Genomic DNA, 14,076 nt, shown 5'->3' on the forward strand with positions numbered 1-14,076 from the left:
TGGGTCCAGAGTGATATTTTTCTACTTTTTGATACCCCAAATGTTTTTAAATGTTTGTCTTCAGCATTCATTATTTTTTTATTATTGTTTTGACTTTCTGAAACCGCTATCAAACCAGCAGATCTGTTATTTGCCAGCTCCTCTCATCAATTCCCCAGGACAGAAATGAAAGGGAGCTCACACATTGAGAAGAGCTAAGCAACAGGAGGAAGAGCTCTGAAGTGTAAATCAGCTCCGAGTTCAAAGGAGTGGCTCTACCTTTACCTCTAGACCTGACAGGGCTGTCCCACATTGCAGAACACAAAGGAGATAACACAGAGTCAGAGCAGGAGCTGAAAGGCAGGATGAAAAAGAAAGAGCAAATCATAATTCTTTCTGAGGCAACCTGCCTTGGGAAACCAAGGGCAAACTAAGAGAACTTTACTCTTGCAGCTGATTCATGTTTCTTATAATCCTTTCACCCTTATCCCAATGCAGTTCATTTAGCAGACACAATAACACTCTGACCTTTCTTTCAGATAATCTTGTTTCCTGCAAAGATGTCTTTGAATCAAATGCAGATCAAGCAGGAAATCACCCTCCCACCTGGCCTGAGCAAAGTGAATTCAAAGCAAATCCATGAGCCTGTGCCCTGCACTGAGCCGGTCCCATGTCCACAGCAGCAACCTGAAGTCCAAGTCCCAACACCTTGTCCAGAACCAGTCCCAGTAGTAGTGGTACCATGCCCGGAAAAAACAGTGCCATTGCCAACACCAGTGGTGGAACCCAGCAAGGGAGAAACACCAGTGGTCATAATACCCCAGTGCCCACCCCAGGAGCAGCAGCAGCAACAGCAATGCACATTACCACCAACTTTCCCACCTGTATCGTGCCCTGAGCCTGTTCCGTGCCCTGAAGAGAAACCAGCGTGCAAAGAGCTGCCTGTGCAAGACCCTGTTTCCTGCTCTGAACCAACTCCACAAGTGCAGGAGAAGCAGGAGTGCAAGGAGATCCCTCTGCCAGTTCCTGTTACCTGCCCGGAGGATGCAGCATGTCCCCAAGAGAAGCAGGAATGCAAGCAGATCCCTGTGCCCATCCCTGTTCCATGCCCTGATCCTGCACCATGTCCCCAGGAGAAGCAGGAGTGCAAGGAGATCCCTGTGCCCACCCCATGCCCTCCAGAGAAGCAGGAGTGCAAGGAGACCCCCGTGCCAATCCCTGTTCCCTGCCCTGAACCCACACCATGTGTCCAAGAAGAGCAGCAGTGCAAGGAGATCCCTGTGCCAATCCCTGTTCCGTGCCCTGAGCCTGCACCGTGTCCTCAGGAGAAGCAGGAATGCCAGGAGGTCCCTGTGCCAACCCCCGTTCCATGCCCTGAACCCACACCGTGTGTCCAAGAAGTGCAGCAGTGCAAGGAGATCCCCATGCCCACCCCCTGCCCTCAGGAGAAGCAGGAGTGCAAGGAGACCCCCGTGCCAATCCCTGCCCCCTGCCCTGAGCTTCCAGAGAAATGCCCTCCCATTGAGCAGCAGCAGGTGAAGCAGCCCAACCAGTGGCCCCCCATGCAGAAGTAACTTGCGGCTGGCCAAGGAAGCCCTGAAGAGAGAAGATTGCAAGCCCAGACCTCCTCTCCCCGTGTCTCATGACCAGAGGTCATTTTCCAACGCCCTTTTATTCGCTGCAGAACTTCTGCCAAGCAGCACAGCTTCCAGCTGCCCCCCAGCTAACGCTAGTGCTATCCCATACTAACAGCCATAAGCTAACTGACGCGGCAGGACTGTCAATAGATAGTAAGGCTTCAAGCGGTGTTGCAGGCATGTGCGTTCAGCTTTCCAGCAGCCTGAATTTCTGCCCTCTCCCAATCACCCCGCTGGCTTTTAACAGCCCAGAGAGAGACCAAAGAACATGATGGCACGCACGACTCGGGGTTCATTAAGCTAAAGATTCAAACTGAACCCGAACGCAGTTAGGGACCGAGAGCTCATCGTCCAGACCTGCACGCTGCCTCCTGGTTTTCATGCCTCCCTCCCCACCTCCCCCCATGTGAATGCCATCTCCCACCTTGCATTTAAGGATTTTGCCTATTAATAATAGGATTTGAGGTTTCTGCAGAACCTTAGGGGTTCTGGTGAATGGCAACAAGACTTTCTGAATCATGAATCCATAGTATTGAATATTTTAAACAATTAAAACAAATCTGCTGGGCTGGAGGAAATAGAAAGATTTTTACCAAAAAAAAAAAAAAAAAAAAAAAAAAAGCCATCCCCTCTTAATTATCTGCTTAGCTGAACTGGTAGTAATCAGCGCTTTCCTCAGAGAGCTCACCTTGGATTTTCTAAGATGTGTAAAAGAGCAGCTCAAACTGAGATTATTTATGGAAAATATATAGATAATTAAATCCAATCCAGACATGTTTTGAAATAGATTAACCTCAGGCGTGGCTTCCATCTGTTAGACAGGATAAAGGAGGAAGCATACACACTGCTGTCTCAATTACACCCTGGAACATGTTTCACCACACAATGTTGTTGCGTATGTATCTGGTACTTATCTCTAATTATTTTAGGCTGACATTGTATCCAGGATTTATTTCACTGTGAAAATCAACAATAAAAATTACTTTGAATACCAAGCGGTGGTGATTTTTAATAGCTTCTGCTTAAAAAAAAGATGAAAAGGAGCCTCAGCTTGCAGCGCTCAAGTCATTTTTCAGGCTCAGAGCTGGGCAAATCAAGACGCAGAAACTTGGGTGCTCACAGGGGACCCTGGCTCTGCTGCTCCTCTCCAGATGCCCGGGTTAGAGCCCCTGCACAGTCAGCCCGCTAGCACTGAGACACTAATTGCACTGAAACACCTCACAGCAAGACCCCCCACCGCCAAGCATGGCACATGGCATTGGCTCACCCCAAGCAGTCACTCTGCCCAATTTACGCATATTCCCAGCCACTCCATGACCTTCAGCAGACATAAGGCACGGGCATGTCTACCAGGCAGGTTGCAAGCACAAGCAGATGAGTTTTTCCCACACTTCAGATGCGCCAGGAGTGATGCAATCCCACCGGTTTGGCCCTGTACCTGTTAGATGAGTGTTAGATACATCCAACCTCATTGTTTGATCACAGCACCATGCTGAGTTTGCCAAGCAAGCTCACATCGGTCTGCCAGACACCAATACCTTATCGCTTAAAAGGTTCTGTATTTATATTTTTTCCCCCCTCTACTTTCCCAGGCAGCTGGCTGGAAATCAATTAGCTGAGCCACTATGTCCTGCTGAGAAACCAAAACATTCTGAATCGTCTTTCTGGTTCTTTTAAAACAGAAACTCTTTGTTCTGAGCAAGCAAAAAGCTTCCTTTCAGTGTGAAAAGCTTCCAAAGGCTATTTTCCCCTCAGCAGTTATAGGGTAGTTAAGGGTCTGAAAAACCCACAATTAATCATTTTGATGGACCCACAAGAATAGACTTCAGCATATTCTACCTTGCAGAAAACCGAGTTTCTCCAGTTTGCTCTAGTTCAGGATGAAAACCAACTTGCAAGGTGGCCCTGAGGTGGGAAGCACATCCACCCTGAGCCAGCTGTGACACACAGGAGCAGCTCTGTCCCAAAGGATGCTGAACTTAATCGTCTTTCTAGAGACTGTGATCATTTTGTGTCCTGTTTGCTCTAGACATTTCACATTTCTGGTCTACTTAGATCCAGAAATCTACAGCTATTAACGTGATGACTATCTGAAATAAAAATGTGGACAAATAATTCCTGGGGAAATCTGGAAGGCAAACATGCATGGAGGTGTGTGTGTGTGTGCCTCGTATACTAGGGTATGTCTAAAGGTGATTCTTCAGCTAATAAAAGTAAGCAAAAGAGAATGGATGACGCTCGTAAACTGGAAAAAAAAATATCAGGAAGCAAGTAATGAGGTTACTTAAGATTTTATTGTAGCATGTCCCAAACTAAAGATCAGAAGAAAACTGCTGCACTGTTATATAAATATAGTAGAAGATGAATAAATTCAAGTTAATGAATTGCATCTCTTTGTAAAATAATTTCTGCTTGCGAACAAAGGAGGCATGTTGCAGATTTCTAGCTATTCTGACAGAGCCAGCAGACAGAAGGAGAGCTTGCAAATAAGCATTTGCATCTTCCATGGCACTTTGTGGCCATTGCTGTTAGTGCTACTTCTGCTTTGGGCACTGCTGCTGCTGTTGCTGCTGCGGGATGCTCTTCACAGGACACTTGGTTTGCCCTTTGGAGGACTGGCATTGCTCCACACTCTTTGGAGGACACTTTTCCTGGCATTTTGAAGGTATTTGCTGCTGCTGTTTCTGCTGGTGGGAAGACATCTTTGCTAAGCCTGGAAGAAAACCAAGGTGCCATTTCTGTTATTTTAAGCCCCCCACACTTCTCCTTTCTGGATGTTACAGTTTCAGTCAGTTCTTCAGCTTTGACATCAAACCAAGAGTGAAGAGCATTTCAAAGTTAATTCTACCACGGAAAACACACAGGGAAAAAAACCAAAAAACAAAACACACACACACAAACTTGGAAGTCCTTGAGGATGCTGCTGTTCAGGCCAGCTTTGTGCTGATGACTCCAGTTTACCCCACATCGCTTTTCTGGGCTCCCATCACAGTTGCCCCTATGGGGATCATCTGCTCCTCAGAGGCCCCAGGGCGTAACAGTATATAAGCATAAATTAATATAACAGGCAAGCACCATCCTAACAAAGTTGTGATTCAACCATGGCTACAGAGGTGGAGGGGGAAAAAAAAAAAAAAAAAAAAAAAAAAAGAGGGGTTTTCCTTCCTTCCCTCCGCTCACTCTTTGCTGAACATTTCAACTTTGACAGGCTAAGAAGCACCCCAAGTTTTAATGAAAGCAGGGTGAGTTCATGGAGAACCCCAGAGCAATATTTAAAACTAGTCAGAGAGGAGCAGAAAGCTAGAGGCATATCAGTATTGCAAACAGTTTTGAAAGAGGAAAAAAAAAAAAAAAATCATTTGATAACAATCCCTTCTGACAGCAGCCACATCTCTGCTTAGTTCATCGAGACCCTCAGAGCAGGAGCCATGTGTCTTGTCATCCAGGGTCTGCCTCAGACCGTGACTGCCCCTCCCACTCATGACGATATGATTTTGCACAAAGAAGTGAAACTCAGAGCCCTGGAGATCCAGGGAACTGCAGTGATCAGCCCGTGGCCGCTCGACAGATGCAAAACAAGCTGCCGGTGGATGCCACGCTTTGGCAGCTGAAACTCAATACTCAATGGTTATCCACAAGGATTTTTATCAACTGGGAAAAAACGATAAGGGTTAGCAAGGGTTTGCTCACCCAAGGAGTTACCAAGCCACTCTGTGGGGCCTCAGAAAGTCTCCAAATAACACAATAAGGCTTTCACCTGTGTGGAGGTGAAATTGCCAGAGAGATGAGCTGAAACTGTTCCTAGAGAAATAAATAAAGAGAAATAAAAATCACCCTATCTCCCAAGAACAGGGCACCAGAAACCCCTACCTATATTGCTAGATGTGCACAGAAGGACCCACCTGGTATCTCCTGCTGTTGGAGGGAGGGAAGAAGAAGCCACTGAAGCTGATGAGCCTCCCCGATGAGAGGCTTTTATACGCTTTCAGAAGTCAGCCCGGGGAGCTGATGACAACAGATTAACTTGATGACCAGAATCTTTCACAACGAGAACCTGCTTCACCAACACCTCCATACACCTGGACTTCAGTCAAGGTCTGTGAGAGATGCCTCCTCTTTCAGGTGCGGGGGATTTGTTGTTTTTAATGCAAGACACACCCAATCTTGTAATAACTGGCTAATTTATTAATAATTCATCTTGTCCCGACCCTGGGCAAAGATCCCACAACTGAACTCAGATTTGAGAGGTGGCTCAGATCTGCTCCAGAGGGAGCAGAACATGTTTGCGTGAAGTTTAGGTATTTCTGGGTAGTTTTATCAGTGATCCCCGGGTCAGATCTCCAGCTGACATAAACCTGAGTGGGAGACGTTTGCGTGCTGTATTCCAGCTCCTGGGAAGGGCAGCAGGTCTGTGTTTGGCAGTCTGTGTTCTCAGGGTTTACTTCTGTCCTTCTCCTCCAAAAAGAGAATGAAGCTTTTTATATTGCAAAGAAATCAGAAAGCTTTCCCTTTGGTTTTTTGGTTTGGTTTTTTTTTTCCCTGCACTTTCACATAGCTTTTCAGTGAAGCACCTCAAACTTCTTTTTTACAAACAGTAGGTTTGGCTTGCTGAAGTTGTGGCAGAATTTCTTTTTTCTGGGCATGGATCCGTGTTTCAGAAAAATGTTGATCCCCTTGAAATTTTTCCAAGGAAGAAACAGAGGAAATGTTTCAACTGAAATATTTTCTATTGGAAAAGGTAGCTTTCTACTACTAATTTCTCAAGCCTCCCTCACTACTATGCCCTGTGGGGTCATATTCAGCCCTATGAATTACAGCCCAGTCTCCATTATGGATGTGTGATACACAGAGGGATGATGGACATGGCTTCCACTGGGTGTAGGAGAGCAGAAGGTGCTAATGGAAACAACATCATCCCGTATCTTCACATCCCTCACTCATGCCTGATTTACCAAGGGTCTTAATGACCCTGAGGCTGACACGGATCAAATGTGCCTAATTTGTTGTACACTGGGGAATCTCAGCAACGCTCCCAACTAACCACAAGTGCATAGGAGAGCAGTGTGTCAGGGCTTTTGCAACACGTTTTCCTACAGGCGCAGGAAGCGTGAGGAGCACAAACCAACAGGTCTCTTCTGCCACTTCCCCTGGGGTTTTCAGAGCACCATCTCCCATCTATCATTACCATGCCTGGTATGATGCTAGCAGCACAGAGGGAGAGCGGAAAAAATTTTAAATGACTAAAAGAGCTGATAGAGCTGGATGAAGATGCTTGGAAACCAGTCACAGGTGACTAGTCTATGGGATGGATCTCATTAGTAGCAGCATATGACTTCCTGACTAAGACCTTTTCCATGTCTGGAAGTGGGCACTGATGCTACACATGTGACGGCAGCAAGCGATTATTAGTGAGGCCATGTTCATTGCTGAATCCCCAAAGGTGTGCGCTCAATGGGAGGAATTAAAGACGCATGTTCCTAGTCTCCCCTTCCATTTTCCTGCTTTTGAATTTCTGCTGAATTTCCTGCTGTTGAACATCTGGTCCACCTACCCCTGCTTTGTCTATCTGAACTGCAAGGTGTGTTCAGGCATAGAATTTGTTTGCCTTACCGAGACATGTTTTGCCCATCATTATTGCTGCTTGATGGTGTCACCTTTTGGTGTCGACAGAAATAACACAAAAAGGAATCTACCATCAAACTCTCTACACCTGCACACAAGGTTTCATTAAAAGCTGATTTGGTAATAGTGTTTACACACATCTAAATATAACTCTTTTCTTTTCTAGATTAGATACTCTCCACCCTTGCCATAATGATATGGTAGGTGGATAGCAGTTCTCTACATCCCAGACATGGAAATTGTGTGGCCATCATGGAGACAGAGGTAAGCAAATCACAGGCACAGTATGGAGGACAATGGGGCCATTGTCTCTGAAACTCAGCATTTAAATCAGAGTAATGTCCCTCCAGACAATGGGCTTCCTTCCGTTTCAAAATTATGACTCCAAATAAAGAAGAAGCATTTATAAATTAATTAAAATATTACTGTACCTGCCAGATGTTAACGAACCCGAAATGCCAACCACTCTATCAGCAGGTGGGGAAGGGATCGATAACAAGGGTGAGACCTGCCCAAAGCCACACAAAGTATCTGCAGCAAACCTGGGAACAAACCTGCAATCTGCAGGGCTCAGACCTGTTCCTGAACCACAAAAAGATTCATCTCCTGAAGCCAAATCCCCTGCTTTCTATATTTAGTCAGTGAGGATCACGGGAAGAAGTCATCAAAAATACCACTTTTGTCTCCATCAGAATATTTTTAAGGTACAGTTAAAATCCCAGCAAGAACATTTTGATTCCTTCTTTCCCTTAAATTTACCTTGTAACAGTTCCTAAGATTTGCCTCCAATATCCAGAGACATTAAGAAGTAAAATACTATCATTAATAAAGCTAAAAAATAAATTTCTATCATGATTTCCAAGCAGGATAAACCTAAATCTTTTTTAATCTGTCAGAAATGTATTGACAAGATGATGCTTTACTTATAGTATTAGAAGACACTCCTCCACATTATAACGCATGGTCTCTGTTTGCAGCACTGCATTGCAGGCACAAATCCTCCGCAACCACGGCAGCTTTTTAAAACAAAAACTAAAATAAGATGTTCTTGGGTCTGAAGCCATGGAAACGAGGCGATGAAAGAAAGACAGAAGACACATGGTGCCATCGATGGTCAATTTTTATTGCTGCACATAGACATTGAAAGACAAGAGGATATGCATTAAATGAGAATTAAAGAATAGAAGGGTAGGCACCTTCCAACAGCACAGCCATTGCTAAATAACTTCTCAAAATGCCCAGCAGTGTAATATCGGCCAACTGCAGTTACCAAGAAAAAGGTGCTGAGATAGCAGTAGCAGAAGTAGCATAAGAAGCAAAGATACAGCCTGGAAACATTCAGAGAAATGTTTTCCAAGACAAAGAGAGCACAGGCTAACCAGATCAGGAGAGGTCTCAGTACATTGCGGATGGGTCTGTAACTTCTTTTTCATTCCGTGGATGCTCATGAGCCCATGGATACTGCAATGCAGCGAAGCACCAGGACTGCACGTGAGGCTCACGCATTAAGGCCATCAGCATGGGCGAGAACAGACAGTGCTGCATGGCTCCAGGCACACCGTCTCGCACGTATCAACGCACTTGGTGGTACACACCTCCCCGCATGAGGCTGCGCAGGGCTCCACACACTTGGTGCTGCACTGGGTGGCACAGGGCTCCACACACTGGGTGGTGCACTGGGTGGCACAGGGCTTTGCGCAGACATCGATGCACTTAGGTGGGCAGACCTCCACGCACTGTGTGCTGCAGGGCTCCACGCACTGGACGCTGCAGGGCTCCACGCACTGGACGCTGCAGGACGTGGTGCACTGGGTGGCACAAGGCTCCACGCACTGGGTGGTGCAGGATGTGGTGCACTGGGTGGCACAAGGCTCCACGCACTGGGTGGTGCACTGGGTGGCACAGGGTGTCGGGCAGACCTCCATGCACACCATCTTGCAGGGCTCCACACACTTGCTGCATTTCTGCACGCAAATGGGAGGGGGCAGGCAGGGCTGTTTGCACTGCTCGTAGCAAGACATCCTTCTAGGTGCTAGTAAAGCTAAAGACAAAGATAAAAAGAGGACAAAATCAGGATGCTTGTTCTTTATTCTCGAGCCACAATTCACAACCCAAGCTCTGGAATGTATATAGCAGTTAACTGTTGGACTGAGAAAAGGACTGTTAGAAAAAATTGCATGTGAATGACTTGTGGATTCAGACACATGCAACCAACACTAGCAGGGAACTTGCAGGCATCACTGTTAAGAAGGCTAGAGCCATAAACCCTGAATTTGATAGAATTACCCACAGCTAAACTTTGTAGAAGCCGTAACATGAAAATAGTTCATCTCCTAATCTTCTTAGGGCCCATCTTTTGCTACTCACACCTTCAGTTCCTCACGCGCACCACAGAGTATGTCCCCCTTTGTGTAGACGTTGAGCTGCTAAAGCCCAGGGATGAAGCCTAAAGACCACAAATCCAGACACTATCCCAAATCCACGAGCTGTGTATCATGGTACGTCGCTGGAGCTGTATCAAAATGAATGGGCTCCTCCTTTCGTAAGAGGAGGGTTGGCCCAGAGGTTGCAGCTCCTGTTTCCAATTCATTTTCTCATCTTGACTTCTCCCAGATGTCTCCTGCAGCTTTGCCTGCAGGCATTCTGCAGCTTCTTTCTGCCAGATAATGCTTCTTCCCACCCATCTCTTTTGAAGTCCCAAGACTCACTCTGCAGCATCCACTAATTTATTTAATTTCCAGATTTAATGAGGCATAAAAAAAAATAATGAAGATAGAATACGAAGGAGGATGAGAGACCTTCACAGTTTCTGAAGAGGTGACAGGACATTTGCAAGCTACTTAAGGAAGAGCAAACTCTAAATAAGAATTGAACATCCTCTCCCCCATTCCAGGACAAATCCCGGAACAGAAACAACAGGAGAAAAGCTCTCCTGTGATCAGTAATATATTCTCTTGACCAGAACGACCAAGTAACACAGCCATCGCATCATTCCCTGATAAATCCGAGAAAGACTTACCAGTCCACCGATGCAGGTGAATGAGGGAGAAGTCAAACGAACTGGTGTGAGCATCAAAATGCAAACCTTTTTATATGGCTTGCATGGCGTCACCTCCGGAAACAAGGGAGCCCAGGGGTATGGACACCTGACCACTAACTACCTGAACAAGCTCCACCTGTACATGCTTTACATATTTGTTTACATCCTAATTTTTGATGGAAACCCTCTTCCAGGAAAAACATGTGATCCTGAGCAAATTCTGCTTCCACCTAATAGCCAAGTCATATGGTTCCCAACAAGAATGATAGAGTAATTAGAAAAAATCAGGTACCTGATTAATTGCTTTTCAGAAAAGATTTAATAAGCATGGATATTTTCATCTCCTTATTTCCATAAATGTCTGAATGATACCTTGGGTTTGTTTCAGTGCAGTAAGAATGATTAACTATTATTAGCGAAGATGGACAATTGATCTGATTTGCTATGAGAAATATCATGTCCTAATTCTCATGGTAAGAAACAGCTAATCCTGCAGTGGGCCATCAGTGCTTCCACACATTACTGAGGTGTCTGTTTCTCTAATAGCTTTTTAACTATAAAATACACCCGACCCGTTCCTCTCCACCGTCCATTCACAACATTCACGCTTGGCAATGCCAATGGGGACACAGCTCCAGTTGCCTTGAGGACCTCTTCAAGCCATCAGGGCAAAGCAAAGGGGCACCCATTTTAAAGGCATTTTTCACTGCCAGAGCAACATAAAGGGCTTCAGCTTAAGTGGGATTAAGGCCCAGGACTCCACATTAGTATACTGAAGCCTTTTGTTGACCAGGATATCTCGCTGAGCTCCGCAGCACAGAAAATATTTCTCTGAGATACTCCAGTCACAGAGGTGGAATAGGATCGTCCTGCAATTAGGTGAGCAAATGCCCCAATGAGATCACTTACACAAATGCTAAATGAGCAAAAAAAAAAAAAAAAAAAAACCACTAAAACAAACACAAACCCCCCAGCCTGTTCAGCATGAGCAGTGCATCCTGTTTGCACTGGAAACCAGGAGAATTGCAGGCACCGACACTGGTTCCTTTCTAATGTTTACACGGGCAAACTGGAATTCCTAAGCCCATGTGGGCTGATGAATTTGCACAGCTCCTGACATCCTCCCAGCAGCACCTCACTGTTTGTTCAGTCTTTCCACTCCCCTTCCTTTGCTGGACAGACTCATGTGCAATTTCTCCACCCAAGGCTCATACTGCTGCACCGGCAGCTTTTATGAACGATGGGAAGAAACAGGGACTTGTACAGTGTGGTTTGCTTGTCTTAGACATCTGCTTCAGGGTGAAGAGAAACACCCATGACTGCATTAAGTAGACCCTGCAGACCGAAAAGCAGAGCAGATAGCTCCGATGTAACCATCTAGACAGATTTATCTCTCCTCCTAGAGCTAACCCAGCTGGGTGATGCTGAGCAAGCAACTGTCCTCCAGTACTTTTAAGACCCCTCACAGCAGCAGCCTTCAACACTTATCTTGCTGAGGAGTTTCTCATAGTCTGGTTAGTACAGTTCTTCATGCTTTCCTAGGGCTCCAGGCTCACCTCTAAAATGAGGGGTGAGGACCGGTCCTACGTCTCCCTTTCTATAGTGGGTTACTGTATACCCTATTGTTATATTTGATTAGCAAGAAATTGTAATGACTTCGGAGAGAACTAGACATTTTAGGAGATATAAATTGATCTGCACTTGTAATATGTAGGAACATCAGAGAGCTGGATTATTATTCTTAATTGATGCTTATTTGTGGGTCTCTATTACATTTACGAGCAATTTGGTCATTTGACTAGTCACATTAACTTCAGTGAGTCAGGACCCCACAGCAACATCCTTTTGTGGCCATACTCCTTCGGCAAAAGAGCGGAAAATAAGTGATTTTGCCAAATCTGACACTTCTGGAACCTATTTAATTAAATGGCACAGGTTAAGGTCTCTTGCAGCACCAGAGGCTGGTGCGATGGTAGCGCTTTGATGAAAAAAAAATACGACAAAGCACAAACCTGAACCAGAAGAGGTTCCTGGAGCCCAAAAGGAGACAGACTCCCCTACCCAGAGGTTTGCCTGGTGCTTGGAAGAATATTTCTGAAAAACTCAGTAGAAAAGGACATGGTCAACAGTTTTGGCTGCCAATAACCCAAGAGAGACTTCATATTTCACTGCCAAGAGCTCCCAAAGGTGGAGGCACTTCAAGATCGGAGCCCTTTTCCTATAGCTATAAAAATTTTCCCTGCAGACATGAAACACCACATGGTTACGGAGACATGGTTATTAACAGAAACATAAAACTCCAGGAATGCAGATGTCATGATTTTTAATGGAAACATCTCAAAGTGACATTTTTCCCTGGGCAGATGCTCAGGCATGCACTGTTTTGGGCCGTTCAGCTGGATTTCTGCTAGGAAAAAAATAAAACAAAACCATTTCATAAACTGCTGGCTGCCTTGCTTTGAAAATGTGATTACCTCTGGATTTCTTTGCATCTCTTGGTTTACCTAAAAGCTGCCTAAGTAAGACTCCTTCCTCTGTGGCATCCAGCAGCGGTCGGCATCAGGGATTTCATTTTGTTTGTGCAGCACCCTATACAGTACACTACTGTTTTGGTGGGCAAAGCATCTTCATGGAAATCAAGGATTCTCCCCATATTCTCAGCACGGTAAGCCCACTCTCCTGCACTTTGTTGCAATTAAATCTTAAAATCGGAGCTTCATTACACCGGACTTTCCCCTCTCATCACTCCCTACCACAGGTACCCAGGCAAGGTGCGAGGGTGTGATCCTGCACCCAGGGCAGCTGCCAGGTGGGGCTGGTCTCCAGGCTGCTGGTCCATCGCCTCCATCGTCGCATAGCTGGGATGCCAGCAGGCTGAGTGCAGAATGCAATTAGCCTCACATGAAAACAAGTGGGTTGTCTAGTCTGTGCCCTGGGGACCATTTGATCAAGTAATTAGATCATTACTTCTGGGGCTGAGAGGAACCCAAATACGGCACTATCCGCCTCTTTTCCTGTTTACTCAGGAAGGTGAGTGCCTCGTGAAGAATGATAAGTGAGCATCTGAATGCAATTAAATCTGAAAAAGAGGAACTAGCTGTGGTTACGAAAAAAATAACTAATCTGTTTTATCTTTTGCCTTCTGACTATTGCATGTATTTGCTTTGATTTGCCCAGTATTTTAGAATGGGAATCTAGCTTTCCTTGGGATTTTTTTTTTTACATTACTGAATAAAAGCGTCCTGATCTCTGAGGAATACATCGGAGAGTTCACAGCACATTGCCTGACAGAGAGAGAACTGTGGGCCTACTACATTTGCTTAGGCTGAAGAGCAATTTTCCCCCTAATTGTTTTAACAGTTTTGCAGATGTAGGTGTTCAGGGAGGAAAGATCTCTCCCTCTTCCTACAGCACAATCTTGAGATGTTCACCTGGAAACGAACTGTTTGCTCTCTGCTGATGGTCTCAGCCTTTTAAAATCTGAATTTCTACGTTCATAGGAAGGACTAAATATAATGCAAGCATCATGCCATCAGAAGGATGCTACAGAGAAACAGTTGAAGTGGAAATCTTATCTGAATGCCATTTTTTTTCACCTACAGATTCTTATTTCCCAGGATGTTCCATTTAATTTTGGAGCAGGAGCAAAGGAAATGGTTGCTCGCACTTTTTAATGAATTTTAAAGGACTTTTGGAGTCAGGAGGGTGATAAGGAAGCCTCATTTAGTTTGGCATTTCTATTGCATAGCATTTTGTGTTCAGGTAATGCCCAGAGCACACGCCGAAGTCCAGACACCC

At 45.3% G+C, this 14,076-nt stretch overlaps 2 protein-coding genes across 2 annotated transcripts; one reads left to right on the plus strand and one right to left on the minus strand.

Moving 5' to 3' along the window:
* The first annotated feature begins 539 nt into the window (after positions 1–539).
* On the plus strand, positions 540–1,553 carry LOC119140045 (keratinocyte proline-rich protein-like). Its single transcript, XM_037371066.1, has one exon. The coding sequence runs from the start codon at positions 540–542 to the stop codon at positions 1,551–1,553; it is 1,014 nt and encodes a 337-aa protein (XP_037226963.1).
* Positions 1,554–8,527: 6,974 nt separating this feature from the next.
* Positions 8,528–9,259, minus strand: LOC119140078 (proline-rich protein 9-like). Its single transcript, XM_037371122.1, has one exon. The coding sequence runs from the start codon at positions 9,257–9,259 to the stop codon at positions 8,753–8,755; it is 507 nt and encodes a 168-aa protein (XP_037227019.1). The 3' UTR covers positions 8,528–8,752.
* Positions 9,260–14,076: the final 4,817 nt, after the last annotated feature.

This window comes from Falco rusticolus, chromosome 19 (assembly GCF_015220075.1).
Source record: "Falco rusticolus isolate bFalRus1 chromosome 19, bFalRus1.pri, whole genome shotgun sequence".
Classification (NCBI taxonomy): domain Eukaryota; kingdom Metazoa; phylum Chordata; class Aves; order Falconiformes; family Falconidae; genus Falco; species Falco rusticolus.

Excerpts from the sequence above, each read along its gene's own strand:
- LOC119140045 (XM_037371066.1), top strand. The coding sequence starts at position 540 with ATGTCTTTGAATCAAATGCAGATCAAGCAGGAAATCACCCTCCCACCT.
- LOC119140078 (XM_037371122.1), bottom strand. The coding sequence starts at position 9,259 with ATGTCTTGCTACGAGCAGTGCAAACAGCCCTGCCTGCCCCCTCCCATT.